General features: G+C 52.5%; 1 protein-coding gene across 12 annotated transcripts in view; it reads left to right on the top strand.

Annotated features, from left to right (window-relative positions):
* Positions 1-15,687, top strand: part of VPS35L (VPS35 endosomal protein sorting factor like) — a 116,849-nt gene extending 101,162 nt beyond the window's left edge. For 9 of the 12 annotated variants that reach the window (XR_014840628.1, XR_014840629.1, XR_014840631.1 and 6 more), the window contains 4 exons: positions 598-763; positions 9,465-9,583; positions 14,166-14,312; positions 15,138-15,687. Coding sequence is in view for 5 of the 12 variants with exons in the window: in XM_021086527.2 (XP_020942186.2) it covers positions 598-763; positions 9,465-9,583; positions 14,166-14,312; positions 15,138-15,236 (531 nt within the window). In the remaining 7 variants the exon portion in view is untranslated. Of the gene's footprint in view, positions 1-597; positions 764-9,464; positions 11,017-12,553; positions 14,313-15,137 lie in introns of all 12 variants that reach the window. The other 3 variants (XR_014840624.1, XR_014840626.1, XR_014840625.1) reach the window with 2 other exon arrangements.
* The last annotated feature ends 246 nt before the right edge of the window (positions 15,688-15,933 follow it).

The following is a 15,933-nucleotide window of genomic DNA, read 5'->3' as shown; positions in this document are numbered from 1 at the left end:
CTGAGCTGAAGCTGCTGACCTTTTTCTGCATCCCAGCACTGATCCGGTTGAGCACTCGAGAAACAGTGTTATAAGCTCTGCAACTGTCTCTTGGGTTTTTCCTCTCCCAAGAGAGGAGCCTCAATTTAGCTGTTGATGTTGTTGAACGCCTTGAAGAGGGAGGCTCCTTTCAAAGTCAGGGCCCTGGGTGGTGACAGTGATCATTTGGGGGTTTATCCGAGGTCGGTGGCTTCTGCTGTGGCATCTGCTATGCGACCTGCCATCTAGCTTTGGTAGTTGGAGGAACAGGGCTTTTTGGACTGTTACACACCTAAGAGCAAGGTTGTAATTTTGGAAACAGGCCATTAAGCTGACAGGTAACTTTGCTTTCTTTCCTGGGACCCAGAGCTCTCAAAGCCCGTCTCCCCGAACCAGAGCGTGTTGATTAGTGCGGCGGGCAACATTTTGTCCCTTTCCTCTGATTGTCTAACTGCGGCTGGTGGCACTTTCATTTTCCTACAGCTGCCAAAGGGAGGGACCTGGGGTTCTGTCTCTCCCCCCCCCCCCCCCGCCTGATTCATATCCAGGATTATTTATCCATTTGTGGTTCTCCACCAGGATCATCCTGAACACGGGGTCCTGTTTCTTGTCCGAGAGCTGCTCAACGTGATCCAGGACTACACCTGGGAGGACAACAGTGATGACAAAATCCGCATCTACACCTGTGTCCTGCACCTGCTGTCCGCCATGAGCCAGGAGACCTACCTCTACCACATAGACAAAGGTAGCCATGTCCCCTCCCCCAACGCCCTACACCCAGCTTGAACTTCCTAGAGGTCAAGTGCAGTGTTTTCATTTTCTCTTTTTTAAAATTTTTAAATGATTTTTATTTTTTCCATACCAGCTAGTTTATAGTGTTCTGTCAATTTTCTGCTGTACAGCAAAGTGACCCAGTCACATGCATATATATACATTCTTTTTCTCACATTATCAGGCTCCATCATAAGTGACTAGATACAGTTCCCAGTGCTGTACAGCAGGATCGCATTGCTTATTCATTCTAAAGGCAAAAGTCTGTTTGCATCTACTAACCCTAGAGTTCCAGTCCATCCCACTCCCTCCCCCTTTTGCAGCTGCAAAGAGAGAAAAAAAGAAAACAGATTCCTGGGCCCCCTCTGTCCCTTCTAAATTAGGATCCCTGAGAAGAAGCCTGAGAATTTCTATCTTTAATAAGCATCCAAGGAGTTCCTGTTGCGGCTCCGCAGAAACGAATCTGACTAGTGCCCATGAGGATGTCGGTTTCATCCCTGGCCTTGCTCCGTGGGTCGGGGATCTGGCATTGCTGTGAGCTGCGGTGTAGGTTGCAGATGTGGCATGGATCTGTGTTGCTGTGGCTGTGGTGTAGGCTGGCAGCTCCAGCTCCAGTTTGACCCCTAACTTAGGCACTTCCATATGCCATGGGTGAGGCCTTAAAAAGAAAAAAAAAAAAAAAAAAAGCATCCAAGATCATTTTGACAAACAGACTTCAGAGAAGCACTCTTTGGGATGGACAGTGTCTTGGGTGTGCTGTAGAATAGTCTAGAATACTCTAGTGGTTACATGTGCACACACATGACCTTTATCCAGGGCCTGTTCCTGCCCAGTCGCAGGTGGGTCCTGGTCTGGACCCTCAGGTCAGGTGCTTGGAGGAAGGGAGGTGGCTGCCCCCCCCCCCCCGCATGTATGACCCGCACTTTTGAACTTGCTGCCACACAGTGTAGCAGCCTCTTCATGTCCTCGATATAACATGGGACAGTCCCACTTCCAGACCTTTGCGACCTGGGCCTAAGCATTTTCCTGCTCGTCAGATCCTCGGTTCCAATTTGTGGTTTCTGAAAACAATGGCGCTGTTGTTCAAAGTGCTTGGGCCAGTAGATGTGTACTTTAGGGGTTAAGCAGCTGGGTCTACACTTGGAAATTTCAAGGGGCAAATTCTCAGTGCTAAGGGTGGTCTCCTGTCGTGACTCACAGCAGCTCCCTCTGGCTGGGGTCGGGTTACATACAGAAAGATGTAACTTGGAGTTCCCATCGTGGCTCAGTGGTTAACAAACCCAACTAGTATCCATGAGGACATGGGTTCGATCCCTGGCCTCGCTCAGTGGGTTAAGGATCTAGCGTTGCTGTGAGCTGTGGTGTAGGTCGAAGACAAGGCTCAGAGCCCCACTTGCTGTGACTGTGGTGTAGGCTGGCAGCTGTAGCTCCAGTTTCACCCCTAGCCTGGGAATCTTCATATGCTGCAGGTGTGGCCCTAAAAAAAAAAAAAAAAAAAATTCAATTAAAAAAAAAAAAGATGTAACTGAGTGAGGCTGGTTGATGATGTTGGTGATGACAGCTCCCGTGATCTGAGATCCTACTGCGGGCCCAACTCCATGCCGCTCTTTCTCTCTGAATCCTGACCACATTCTCAGGAGGAAGGATGTTCATGTCCCCATTTTATGTAGGAGCAAGGGGAGACTCTGGATGACAGCTTGGTTTTACCAACCACCTTGTTTCAGGGGCTCACAGCCAAATAGTGCTGGAAGTGGAATTCACTGTGGCCCATGCCTTATGCTGCCCCCTTGATTACAAAAGAACAACTTTTTTTTTTTTTTCTGGCCACACCCGTAGTGTGCAGAAGTCCCCAGGTCAAGGATCAAAGCTGAGCCACAGCAGTGACAGTGCTGAGTGCTTAACCACTAGGTTACCAGGGAATTCCCAAAATAACAGTGTTTTAATTATATCATATTACACACATGCAATAGACCATCAAGGTCAGTGAATTATCACAAAGTGAACATACCTAGGTGACTACCACCCAGATCCAGAAATCAAACTGTAGTAGCTCTGCAGAGGTCCCCTGCACCATCCACCCAGCACCACCACTTTCCTCTCTAAAGGTACACTGCTCTCTGACTTCTAACACTACAGATTGGTTTGTCAGTTTTTGACTTTTACATAAATGGACTCATTTGGCTAGCATGCTTTGGTGTCACTGAGTTCATTCCCTCAATGTTAGGTCTGTGAGCTTCTTCTGTGTCATGTGTAGCTGTCATTCATCCTTTTGCGTGGCTGTATAATATTCCACTGTATGGATATACCAGAATTTATTCATTTCCCCTGTGGATGCAGCTGTGGGCCTTTATGAGCAGTGCTGCTGTGAACCTGCCTGAAAACATAACTCTTGTTGTTCACTTCTGTCAGGTATATGCCAGGTAATTGCTGGCTCCTGGAATGTGCCTCTGTTCAGCCCTGGTAGATGCTGTCTCCCAGTTTTCCAAAATAGTTATACCAGTTTTATACCAGTTGACACTCCCACCAGGCATAAATCGAGGGCTACATTTGTTCCTTTGATGTGGTCAATCTTGTTCATTGTGGCTCTTCTGATGAGTATAGCTTGCATTTCTCTGATGGCCAGTGAGGTTGAGCTTTTCCTATATTTGTTGGCTTTTTTTTGTTTGTTTTGTTTTGTTTTGTTTTGTCTTTTTAGGGCCACACCTGCGGCATATGGAGATTCCCAGGCTAGGGGTCGAATCAGAGCTGCATCAGCCAGCCTACACCACAGCCACAGCAACATAGGATCTGAGCCCTGTCTGTGACCTACACCACAGCTCACGGCAACGCCAGATCCTTAACCCACTGAGTGTGGCCAGGGATTGAATGCACATCCTCATGGATACTGGTTGGGCTCGTCACCCACTGAGCTACAACATGAACTCCCTGTTGGCATTTTTATTTCTTCTCTGTGAAGGGTGCAAGGAGGGCTCAGAACAGGAGAGACGATTTCAAGAGCAAGTCGCTGCCACAGAAGTGGGTCTATAAACCCTGTACCCTGGCAGAGGAACGGGCCCTTTCCTTGCTCTTCTCTTCCTTAAGCGAATTCACTTAATCCTCTGTCTATACCACACAGCAGGGTGGACTGTGGGAGCCAGGGGAGCAGCACGGAGTGGGCGGCTGTCTTCGGTAGGTGGAGTCTGGTTGTCTCGCTTTCTAGAGATGAAAACAGAAGGGCAGGTTTTCTCTGCTGCCTCCTCAGTGCAGCTGTGTTTACTCTGGAGGCACAGTTGTGACCTGCCAACTGCCTGAGTAGGAGAGAGTTGCGGGGGACCAAGGGAGGCTTTGCAAGGGTTGGGGCTCCATTTCCTCATCTCTTTCTTATTCAAGGCAGCCTTTTAGATGGTGTTGACAAAGATTCAGACTTTGACTCTGGTCACATTTTTTTTGTTTTTTGCATTTATAAGGAAAGCCTTGGCTGTTTTCTTTCTGGATGAATAAGAAGAGACCATTCTGAAGTTACCTGGAGCAGTCACTCCAGTGCTTTCATGCGAGCATGCCAGAGAGCGTGCTTGATGTGGAAGCAAAGGATACTCTTGGCGCTGAACATGTATTTATTAATTTATACTTTTTTTAACGGCTGCCCCCAGGGAATATGGAAATTCGCAGGTCGGGGCTTGAACCCCTACCTCTGAAGCAACCTGAGCCCCTGCAGTCAGATTCCTAATCCACTGTGCCACAGCAGGTACTCCTGAATATTTATTTATTTATGTCTTTTGTCTTTTGAGGGCCGCATCCGCAGCATATGGAGGTTACCAGGCTAGGGGTCTAATCAGAGCTGTAGCTGCCGGCCTACACCACAGCCACAGCAACTCGGGATCCAAGCCACGTCTGCCACCTACAACCACAGCTCATGGCAACGCCGGATCCTTAACCCACTGAGTGAGGCCAGGGATCAAACCTGCAACCTCATGCTTCCTAGTCAGATTTGTTTCCACTGCACCATGATGGGAACCCCTGAATATTTATTTAATATGCAGATAGATACAGAGTTGAAGTATACAACGCAGGGGCCCATGGGAAGTCAGTGCAGCCCCTTCCCGCCTCCACGTCACCTGCCAGGCCCTTGAAGCATTTGGGGTTGGGACCCCAGGGCCAGACAGATGCAGAGAGATCTTGGGCTATTTTTAGTGGCCATTTGCTCAGGTCTCATTTCCACCCCCCCACCCCCCCAACCCTGGCAAGCACAAGGTCTGGATTCCCAGGCCCCAGTCTATACTCCAGCTCCCAAGTCCCTCCCAGCTCTCACATGCGCCCTTTTCGCCCTCCTTCTGTCACCACCAAGTGTTACCATGGAAAACTGATTTCCCTGCTCGTGACCCCTTTCTTCACTTTCTCGGGGGAATTTTCAGCCTTCTGGGTTCAGCCTGGATCTCACTGATTCCATCATTACATCCCAAGGAGTTCCCGCTGTGGTGCAACAGGATCAGCAGCATCTCTACTGCGCCAGGATGCAGGTTTGATCCCTGGCCCAGCACAGTGGGTTCAGGATCCGGTGCTGCCACAGCTTCTGGAATCTGATCCTATGCCTAGGAACTCTGCATGTCATGGGGCGGCCAAAAACAAAACAAATCCATCCCAAGCCTAGATTTTTTTTTTTTAATTATTTTTTTTCTTTGCTTTTTAGGGCTGCACCCGCGGCATATGGAAGTTCCCAGGCTAGGGGTCGAATCTGAGCTGTAGCCACTGGCCTACACCACAGCCACAGCAACACCAGATCCGAGCCATGTTTGTGGCCTACACCACAGCTCATGGCAACGCTGGATCCTTAATCCACTGAGCAAGGCCAGGGATCGAACCCACAACCTCATGGTTCCCAGTTGGATTTGTTTCCACTGCACCTCAATGGGAACTCCACCAAGCCTAGATTTTAGGATCCTATGTCCCCTGTGCCACCCTGTACTGGCACATGCTGTTGTGATCGCCCTTTGCTCATCCGCACAGGACGGGGTCAGCCTCTTCCCCACTGGGGCCTCCAGCTCCCAGAACCCGGCGCTGAGCAGGTGATGTGTGTGTGAGCAGCTTGCTCTCAACACCCCACTGGCCCCTCAGCGCAGGAAGCCTGCAGCTTGGGGGCTGCCTGCAGGCGATCCTAGGCCTTCTCTCTTCTCCTACTGGGCTAATCTGAACAAGAGAAGATTCCAGCCTGGAGTAAGACTGGGAGTTTCTGCCAGGAACTCTCCTAGCCCTCAGTGGAGGTGGGGGAAATTCCTTCCGCAGCTGCAGTTTGCCACTCGGCAGTCGGATGCTGGGGAATGGCTGCGTCAGATTCTTTCTCTTCTTACGGGAATAACTGGCCCCTCTACGTCACGGGCAGCAGTGGAGACACAGTGGCCAGAGCCAGAGATGTCTCAGAAAACCTGGGATGGGGACTTCCTGTTGTGGTTCAGTGGAATCAATCCCAACTAGTATCCATGAGGACACAGGTTCAATCCCTGGCCTCACTCAGTGGGTTAAGGACCTGACATTGCCGTGAGCTGTGGTGTAGGTCACAGATACGGCTCAGATTCCATGTAGCTGTGGCTGTGGCTGTGGCTGGTGGCTACAGCTCTGGTTCAACCCCTAGCCTGGGAACTTCCTTATGCTGCGGGTGTGGCCCTAAAAAACAAAAACAAAGAAAACCTGGAATGGATGCCTGCAGCCCAGGGCAGTTCAGCCAACCCGTGTCATAGGAACCATTACAGAGCCAGCAGTGGCCTAGGAAATTCTCCCCAGAGCAGTCCCACAAACGGGCAGCGCAGGCCCAGAGTAGAGGTCTCCTGCACACAGAGAAGCGGGAGAGCAAGGTCTGCACCTGCTTACAAATGGTTCAGCCCCCCTCCCCGCCCCCCGCAAAAGGTGTGTATGTCTGTCGTGAGAGTGTCGTGGAGAGAGCTTACACCAAGTGGCAAAGGACATCAACTGGTGATGCTGGCTGAGAGAGAGGACGCTGTTTGGTGTGCTGCTGTTCCCCCTTTCCTAGAGCCTTGACATTTTTATCTTTAAATGAAAAGCTGGGGATAAAAGGAGGAGTTGTTATTCTTGAAATCGCAACCCGAACCGTACGTGAAGCATCCTTGAAATGCTCTCATCAGCCGATTATGTTTGTACGTATCCCAAACCCCAAAAGATTCAAGGCAGATTACAGGAACTATTAAAAATGATCACATGTAATTTTTAATTGAAAAAAATTGGTGTTTAGAAATTCTTCTGTGGCTTTGGTTTTCTGTTCTTTTTTTTTTTCTTTTTGCCTGTAAACAATTGTTGGCTTATTTGTTTGTCTTGGTCGCGCCTACGCTATGTGAAAGTTCCCGGGCCAAGGACTGAACCCGCACCACTGCAGGGACAATGCTGGATCCTTAAAGTGCTGCACCACATGAGAACTCAGTTTTCTGTTCTTTGATTACTGGTGAAGTCGAACTTTTTTTTTTCCCCCATCAAATTTAGGCTATTCAGACGTATTTCTGATTGCTTGACTGTTGATGTACTTGCCAGTTTTCCTGTAAGTGACCCTCATTGGGAGCCACACCTTTGAAGCTCAGAAGCCACCCCAACCATCATACCTTGGCTTTTCTTGTCTTGGTGGCCAGTGCCTGTTAAACTTGATCCCATGGTTCTGCAGCTCGTTGCCCCCCTGCCCTGGAGTAGCTCTGTGCAGACCCTGCCAGAGGGCTTGTGACTTTGACTGTGATGGGGTGGTCTACCCCAGCCTCTCCCATCTGCCTGTTAAACAGAGAGCCCCGTGTCCCTCGCTTGTTGTGTCGCCTCTTATTTGCCTCACATGGCTTCGTGGGCTTTTCCCGGATCTCAGAAATATCCTTTGGGATTGTGGGTGCCTGGGAGACAGGCTCCTTCTCGCTTGGTCCCTGGGGACGGTGATGCATGGAGACAGAAAGAGCCTAGCAGGTTCCATTTCAGCAGATGAGCCGAGCAGACCCAGTTCCTCCAAACCACAGACTGCAGTAGCTCGGCGTGCCTGTGGCTGTGTAAGCCCAGCCACACCTCCCGAGGCACCTGCACGGCCTCTGCTTTATCAGATGTCACTACACCTGAGACAGTGGCCCAAAGTTGAGGCCTCCACCCAATGAGAAACATTTACGATCTGCCACTGTGCCTGCCTTCTTCCTGGGCGCTTAGTGCTGAGGCTGCCCCAAGGCTTCCGCGCTGAACTGCGCACGCCACTTTTCCACACCGGGTGGAAATAATGTGCTCAGCCACGTACAAGTCGGCATTCAGGAGTCAGGATGAAAGCTGTTTAGACAGGATCTGGTTGGAGTTCTCTTGTGGTGAAGGGGGTTAGGGACCCAGCGTTGTCACTAGCAGCTTGGGTTGCTGCTCTGGCGCAAGTTTGATCCCTGGCCTGGGAACATCCACATGACATGGTCACTGCCAAAAGGGAGGAAAAATTAGAGGATTTGGCGAGAAAAGGCATGAAGGGAAAGAATTTACTCTGCAAGACAGAGGTTGTGGGGCTCCCATTGTGGCTGAGGGTTAAGAACCTGGCTAGTGTCTATCATGAGGATGCAGGTTCGATCCCTGGCCTCGCTCATTGGGTTAAGGATCTGGTGTTGCTGTGGCTGTGGTGTAGGCCAACAGCTGCAGCTCCGATTCAACCCCTAACCTGGGAACTGACATATGCCATAGGTGTGGCCCTAAAAAGCAAAAAAAAAAAAAAAAAAAAAAAAGAGAGAGAGATTGTGGTTTCATTATAGAAGGCAGGATTTGCAGTAGCCCTGTCCACACACACACACACAAAGAGAGAACCACCAAAGTGTTCGCAGGAGGGACCGACCACACCTGTTCTGGTCCGTCACGCAGTGGAGCACCGCTCAGCTCACACAGCAGAGCAGCAGATCCGTATGTGCTGATATGGAAGCAGCTCCAAGAATCACTAAGTGAAAACCACAAAGTGCACAAGAGCACCTCGTGGAGTCGCTCCCCTCCCTCACCCACAGGTCATGCTTCATCCAAATGTCGACAGGAAGGAAGGAGGGCAGGAGGTCAAACTCGGGCTATTCTCGCGGCTGGTCCTTCTCTAGACAGCGGCTGTCACAGGACATGACCAAGCAGAGTGGAAGGAGGCCTATGGGGTGAGAGGATTCAGGATTAGAAGACAGTGGAACCTTCCATTCCATCGGTGCTGCAGCAGTGAAAGCACTGAATCCTAACCACTAGGCCACCAGGAAACTCCTATCCGTGGCAGTTTTCAGGAGGAGGGACAGGGCAGGCAGCCAGAGGTAGCGCTTAACAGCTTCAGCTTTGAAACATGCCACCCAGTTTGGGATCCTGGCTGGGATGGGCTCAGGCCTCAGCGTCCCCATCACCTCTGGTGCATGCTGGTCGTTGGGACTCGGCACTGGCACGTGTGAAGCGCTGGGCCGGTGCCTGTCCACCAGGGCTCAGGATTGGCAGCTGTTCGGTTGGTCACCACGGGCCTGGGCTGGAAGGAGGAGGCTTCCCCTGGTCTCTGGCTCAGACTGTCCAGAAGGCTAAGCGTTTTCTCTGTGATTTCCGAGGCCCCAAGCCCGGTGGGAAATTCTGGCCATTTCCATCGGCCCTGCCGTGATTTCCTGCCATCTGCTGACACCAAGTGCCATGGCTGCCCCTCCCTGGCCTTGGCCTTGGCCTTGTCTCACTGCTCTGGTTTCTTCCATCAGTCGACTCCAACGACAGCCTCTACGGGGGAGACTCCAAGTTTCTGGCTGAAAACAACAAACTGTGCGAGACGGTGATGGCTCAGATCCTGGAGCATCTCAAGACCCTGGCCAAGGATGAGGTAGGTGCCCCCGGCCACCTGGCCAGTTCCCAGGGCGCTTGGACATTGGTTTGTCCTGTGAGTACTGGGTCTGTGTGCAGACCATTCACTGAGGGCCCCAGGGCCTTTGCTCCTGCTGTTTTTTCTGCCTCCCAGCTTCTCCTGGCCGCCCCTCTCATCCTTCAGGTCTCAGCTCAAGTACCTCCTCAGAGTGGCTTTCCCCGACCCCCGTCCCAAGTCGCCACCGTCCTCCTGGGTCTCTCTGTACTGTTCCTGGGACACTCGGTCACTCTCTGAAACGCTGTGTGTTCACGTGTCGGTGGCCTGCCTCCCCCACCAGAATATAAGCTCCCTGCGGTGGGGACCTCAAGATGTGGGTCTCTGGGATCCATCTGTCGCTCACCCCAGTATCCCTACCTCAGAGCCTGGCTGTAGTGGGTGCTCCACCAGTGCCTGTTGAGGAAATGATAGCCCACGCTCTCCAGAATCCTCGGCGCCCCCCCTGATCCTTGCAACCGGGGGCTCTGGCTCCAGCTCCTTGCCCAGGCCTCTTAGAGTAGGGCTGCTTCAAGTTTGACATGCTGTGCCCATGAAGCACACCACGTGGCTTGAAAAGCCTTTCTTCACACTCATGCCACAGGCTGGGTCTCCTCAGAGGTGACAGCTGACAGCATGAACGACCGAAGCCTAGGGCCCCCGGGCTCACCAGAAAAAGCGAGCCAGAACCATATAATTTGGAACGATTTTAATGTCTCTTTTTCTCTTGGGGGAGGAGGCGTTGATGGTGATAATGACTCCAAAATAATTCTGAAAGAAGAGCAAGGCTGGCATGTTGCCGAGACATTTCAACTCACATAAATACCAGGGTGCTCCCTGAACACGTCTGTCCGTATGTGCACATTGATCAGGAGAAGCGTGGGTGGACCGACCCGAGGTGGAACGTGTCATCCTCCCTCCTGACAACGTGCTGTGGGGCTGCATGCAGGCGACCCTGGAGGGGGGGGCGAGTCCTCAGACCGCTGTCCCCTGCCCGGGGGACGAGGCTGGCGCTGTGAACCCCCTGTGCCCAGGCCCCGTCTCTCAGTGCCAATGGCAGCCTGCTTCCACCCGGTCCCCTCGGTCCCCGTGAAGGAAGCAGCCCTGCTGGGATCCTTTGGGAAGCCGTCTGTTTGGGTGTGGTGAGGCTGGGACCCGAGCCAGACCCTCCCAGCTTCCTGGACATGATGGTTCTCATCGGGAAAGATTCAAAAGAAGCTGATTAAAACCTCGGTGCGGATTGGAGGGGGCTCGAGGCCCTGACTCGGGGTCTTTTACAGTGTGCTCTTAGTTTCCTGGCTCTTTGCATGTCGGCCGGCATTCTTCCTTCCTCATCCCCCCTCCTGTCCCTAATAATGTCATTTTTAACGGGCTGTGCATTTAAAACAGATGTGAGGAGTTCCCGTTGTGGCGCAGCGGTAACAAACCCGACTAGGATCCATGAGGATGTGGGTTTGATCCCTGGCCTCGCTCAGTGGGAAAAGGATCTGGCATTGCCGTGAGCTGTGGTGTAGGTCGCAGATGTGGCTCAGAGTTACTGTGCCTGTGGTGTAGACCAGCAGCTGTAGCTTTGATTCGCCCCCTGGCCTGGGAACTTCCATGTGCCTCGGGTACAGCCCTAAAAAGCAAATTAAAAAAATTTAAAAATAAAGCAGCTGTGAACTGGGTTTTTAGAAAAGGCAAAATGCTTGAGAAGATACAGAATGGACTTTTAAAAATTCTCTTCTGCTTCCGTGAAATGTAGTTAAAGGGCCTCCCCCGGGGAGACTCTGTGGTTGGATCCGAGAGCCTTCTGTTAGCTGGGCCTGGAGATCGGAGCAGAAAACAGGGTCTTCCTGTTCCCCAGGCGTCAGACAAGGGCCGGGGTGAAAGGCGAGGGGTATGGGCTGCGACCCTCTGGACGAGCCCAGGCTCCTGAGCAGGCCAGAGCTCACTGGTTAAACAGAGGGGCCCAAAGCGGGCAGCTGCCAACCAGCTGGTGATCCGTGCCAGGTGGGTGTCGCCCCCCCCTCCCTGGCCTGCAGGCTCAGGATGGGACAGCGGGACCCCCACGCCTTGAAGGCAGTGCTGCTCTGTCGGCTCAGCCGTTTGTGATATTATCTGGTCCAGGCTGTTGCCAAGGTAGGCTCAGTCCCTCCCCTGTCGCTCAGCCACCCTCCCCTGGTGGCATTCCTAATTGCTCCCCGGCAGTTCACTGTGCTGGTGTTTCCTCCAGAGACTTAGCTCCCCTTAGGCAAGGGCAGCAGGAGTAATTGGCTCAGTGGGTAGCACAGGGCCTGCCACTCTCTGGGCTGCACACATGGAAGGACAGCTGGACGGTTCCTGGGCTGGTGGAGAAAAAGCAGGAACCAGTACGTACTGGTCTGGACCATGTGAAAGCATTCCCGCTTCCCTGGATGAAACTGGGTAGCTGCTCTGGGCAGATCTCTTGGCCTCTTCGGAATCTGGATCCCTGCTAACCAGGGGCCTGTGGGAACATCTTAGGAACCGGGGCAGGACGTGGGAGGGGTGCAGGTACTGGCACAGGCTCCAGAACTGGGCGACCTCAGTCTGCACTTGCCAGCGGCGGGGCCTGAGCAAGTTCCTGGAGCTTTCTGACCTTCCAGGGCCTCGTCTGCAAAATGGAAGTGTATTGCTTTCCTACTGGGGCTTGAAATCACCACCGACTTAAAACGACCTGCACTTATCATGGTTTGGTAGATCAGAAGATTTCTCTGCTCTGGGTTTCACACGGCCAGAATCAAGGTGTTAGCCGGCTGGGTTTTTGTTTTGTTTTTACTTTTTAGGACCGCACCTGCAGCATATGGATGTTCCCAGGCTAGGGATCAAATCGGAGCTGCAGCTGCCGGTCTATACCACAGTCACAGCAACACCGGATCCAAGCAGCATCTGCAACCTACACCACAGCTCACGGCAAAGTTCACGGCTCACACTTAACCCACAGAGCGAGGTCAGGGATCAAACCCATGTCCTCATGGATACCAGTCGGATTCATAACCTGCTGAGCCACAATGGGAACTCCCTGGCTGGGCTCTTACTGGAGGCCCCGGGAAGAATCCATTTGCCAGCTCACTGGAGTTGGCAGGCTTCAGTTCCCCGTGGGGTAGGGCTGAGGTCCTGTTTCCTTGCTGGCTGTTGGCTGGGGGCCGTTCTCAGCTTCTAGAAGCCACCTGCATTTCTTGGCTCTCGGCCCCCTTCTTCCATCTTGAAAGCCAGCCATGGTGGGTCATGTCTTTCCCTAGCTTGAATCTCTGTGGTCTGACCTTCTGCCTCGTCTTCCCTCTGCTTTTGTCTTCTGCTACTTCTCTCTGGCTCCAGCTCAAGACATCCCTCTGCTCTTTAGGGCTCAAGGGACCAGACTGGGCCCACCCAGATCATCCAGGATGGTCTCCGTGGGGTCCTTCCCCTTCATTACACCTGCGGTGTCCCTTCCCGGTAGCACCTAGTTAGGGTTTGAAAAAGCAGGGGTTGGGGATCCTGCCGACCCACAGAGTTGTGAACATCAAAGAGTTGTGTGAAGCACAGAGCTCACTCCCGGCACACTGCTACGAGTGGCTGCACACCCACTAGCTGCCAAGGAGCAAAGCAGACACTCGGGCTCCTGCCAGCACTGGTGTTCACGGTGCCAGCCAAGGGTACCCAGCCAGGGCCCACGCAGCCAAGTGATCTGACCTGGGCCATCCAGGTGCTGTTTACCTTCAGGAGGCAGTATCCCTTCCCCTGGGCCTGCTGCATTTTGGAGATTGTGTGTCTTTCTGTCTTTATCATTCAAGCTGGGCTCAGGTCTGGTCCACCTCTGACACTTGGGTTCCACTTTCTTTGCGTACTTTTCCCATCAGACCATTGAGCCAGAGAGGAAGGAGCTGGTGTTAAGAACACAGAACGGCTCAGTGGCTTAAGCATCTGGCGTTGATGAGCTGTGGTCGGTCGCAGATGCAGCTCCGATCCCACGTGGCTGTGGCTGTGGCTGTGGTGTAGGCCAACAGCTGTAGTTCTGACGGGACCCCTAGCCTGGGAACCTCCATATGCCACAGGTGCAGCCCTAAAAAGCCAAAAAAAAGTACAGAATGACTCTTAGAAAAGCTGGGCGTGGGCACCAGGCATTGGAGAGCTGTTCCTGGGTGCCATCTTTGGTCTTCATTACCCGCCCCCAAGGGGGTGGGAAAGTGACGGACACTTCGGGTGGCTTCAGGACCCATCTGAGACATATTTGACCCTGGAGTTTTCCCTCGTTCTGGCGTTAAAGCCAGAAGGCCCATCTCTGCTGGTTCTTGAGCCCACTGACCGTTGGGTCTCACGAAAGCCTCCCTTGCTTCTGCGTCCACCCCAGTGATGCCCAAGCGGGAGGAACAGAGCAAGGGGCTTCACCTGGGTCATCTCATCCAGACTCACTTGCCCTGCGAGGTCCTGTAGCCTTGACCGTCCTGCAGAGGAAGAAGCTGGCGCTCAGGGAGGTGAAGCAGCTCGCCCTCCAGATCGGTGGTAGGGTTGGCCCTGGAACCTCTGGGCACCGTCAACCCTGGGCCGGGCCTCAGTCCCAGGGAGTAACCTCTGTCTTCTGTTTCAGGCCCTGAAGCGCCAGAGCTCTCTGGGCCTTTCCTTCTTTAACAGCATCTTGGCCCACGGCGACCTGCGCAACAACAGGCTCAACCAGCTCTCCGTCAACCTCTGGCACCTGGCACAGAGGCATGGCTGTGCCGACACCAGGACCATGGTGAGGCGCTTGGGTGTCCCAGCGAGTGACATGAGCCCACTGGCCAGGCACGGGTGGCCTTAGCACAGCAGCAGGGCCTGGACATCAAACAGCATGTCTCCCCACTTCTAGAAGGGCTCCGGGCCCTACAGAGCACAGACAGCAGTCTGTATCCACAGATTCCGCATCCTCAGATCCATAGAGCAAAAATATTCAGGGGAGGAGTTCCTGCTGTGGTGCAGCAGGTTAAGAATCTGACTGTAGCAGCTCAGGTCACTGCAGAGGTACGGGTTCGACCTCCAGCCTGGTGCAGTGGGTTAAAGTATCTGGTGTTGCCACAACTGTGGCTCAGATTTAACCCCTGGCCTGGGAACTTGCATATGCAGCGGGTGCAGCCATTAAAAAAAAAAAAAAAAAATTTCAGGGAGTTCCCTTCATGGCTCAGTGGTTAATGAACCCAACTAGGACCTATGATGATGTGGGTTTGATCCCTGGCCTTGCTCAGTGGGTTAAGGATCTGGTGTTGCCATGAGCTGTGGTGTAGGTCACAGATGCAGCTCTGATCTGGTGTCGCTGTGGCTGTGGTGTAGGCCAGCAGCTGTAGCTCTGATTCGACTCCTAGCCTGGGAACCTCCATATGCCATGGGTGCGGCCCTAAAAAGATTAAAAAAAAAAAAAAAAAATCAAGTTGTCATCTAAGGAACCTTACTTAAAAACTGCTGGTTTCTTCCCCTCCCTTTTCTGCTAAGAAGAAAGTACAGGCTCACAATGTGGCCGATTTGTCTTGGGCCCCAGGATAGAGAATCACGAACTGGAAAGGAGATGATTCTTTCTCTTTGCTCCTAGGTGAAAACCCTGGAATACATCAAGAAGCGAAGCAGGCAACCAGACATGGGGCATCTGACCGAGCTGGCCCTCAGGCTCCCTCTGCAAACGAGGACCTGACCCTAGGGACTCTGGGTCACGTCCAGAAAGGCCTGTTTTGCTTTTTTGTTTTGATTGGGACACACATACAGATGGGTTTAAGCTCTGGCCTCTACCCGGATGATTCTGACCTTGAGGCGGAACTGCCACGGCATCAGATCCCCCCTGCTTAGCGAGCACAGTGTCTTAGTGTTTCTTGGCACAGGTGGCCTTCAGATGGGCCTTTAGTGAGGAATGGAAGAGTGCAAGTAATGTCTTTCTTTTCTGGAAGGTGTTTTTTAGCTGGAAAAAGAACCTTGAAGAACAGTCCACTCTGAATGAGCCTCTATGCCCTCCTTAATTCGCTATCAAAAGCAACTTGACTGGATTTAGCAAGTGTTGGCGGGACTAAAGGAGCAAACGAGGTCAAATCTGAGATGGCCTGTGGCTTCCATGGAAACTATACTGTAACTGAATAAACTTCCTGAAGGAACGCTGGTGGTCGTGACTGTCCACTTAATTCCTGCTGACTCTTGTCCAGAAGAGAATGTGTCTAAACGCACTGCTTGGCTTGCTTTGCAGCCCCAATTCTCAGCAGCATCACCAGTTTGGTAATACCAGTGGTGATTCTGGTATTCCCACGAAGGAGTGCCCGCAGTCGTTTTATTTTGAACCAGTAAGAGCATTTCTATTGGTGGTGGTGACTTACAGCCCAGAACCCCTTGCTCGGGAAAAGGCA

The sequence above is a fragment of the Sus scrofa genome, chromosome 3 (genome assembly GCF_054392235.1).
Source record: "Sus scrofa isolate SSC_HxYL_T2T_F1_AM1 chromosome 3, Sscrofa_HxYL_maternal_Yorkshire_Landrace_v2.0, whole genome shotgun sequence".
NCBI lineage: Eukaryota > Metazoa > Chordata > Mammalia > Artiodactyla > Suidae > Sus > Sus scrofa.
The sequence above is the reverse complement of the archived record's forward strand: the minus strand, read 5'-3'. Positions and strand labels throughout refer to the sequence as shown.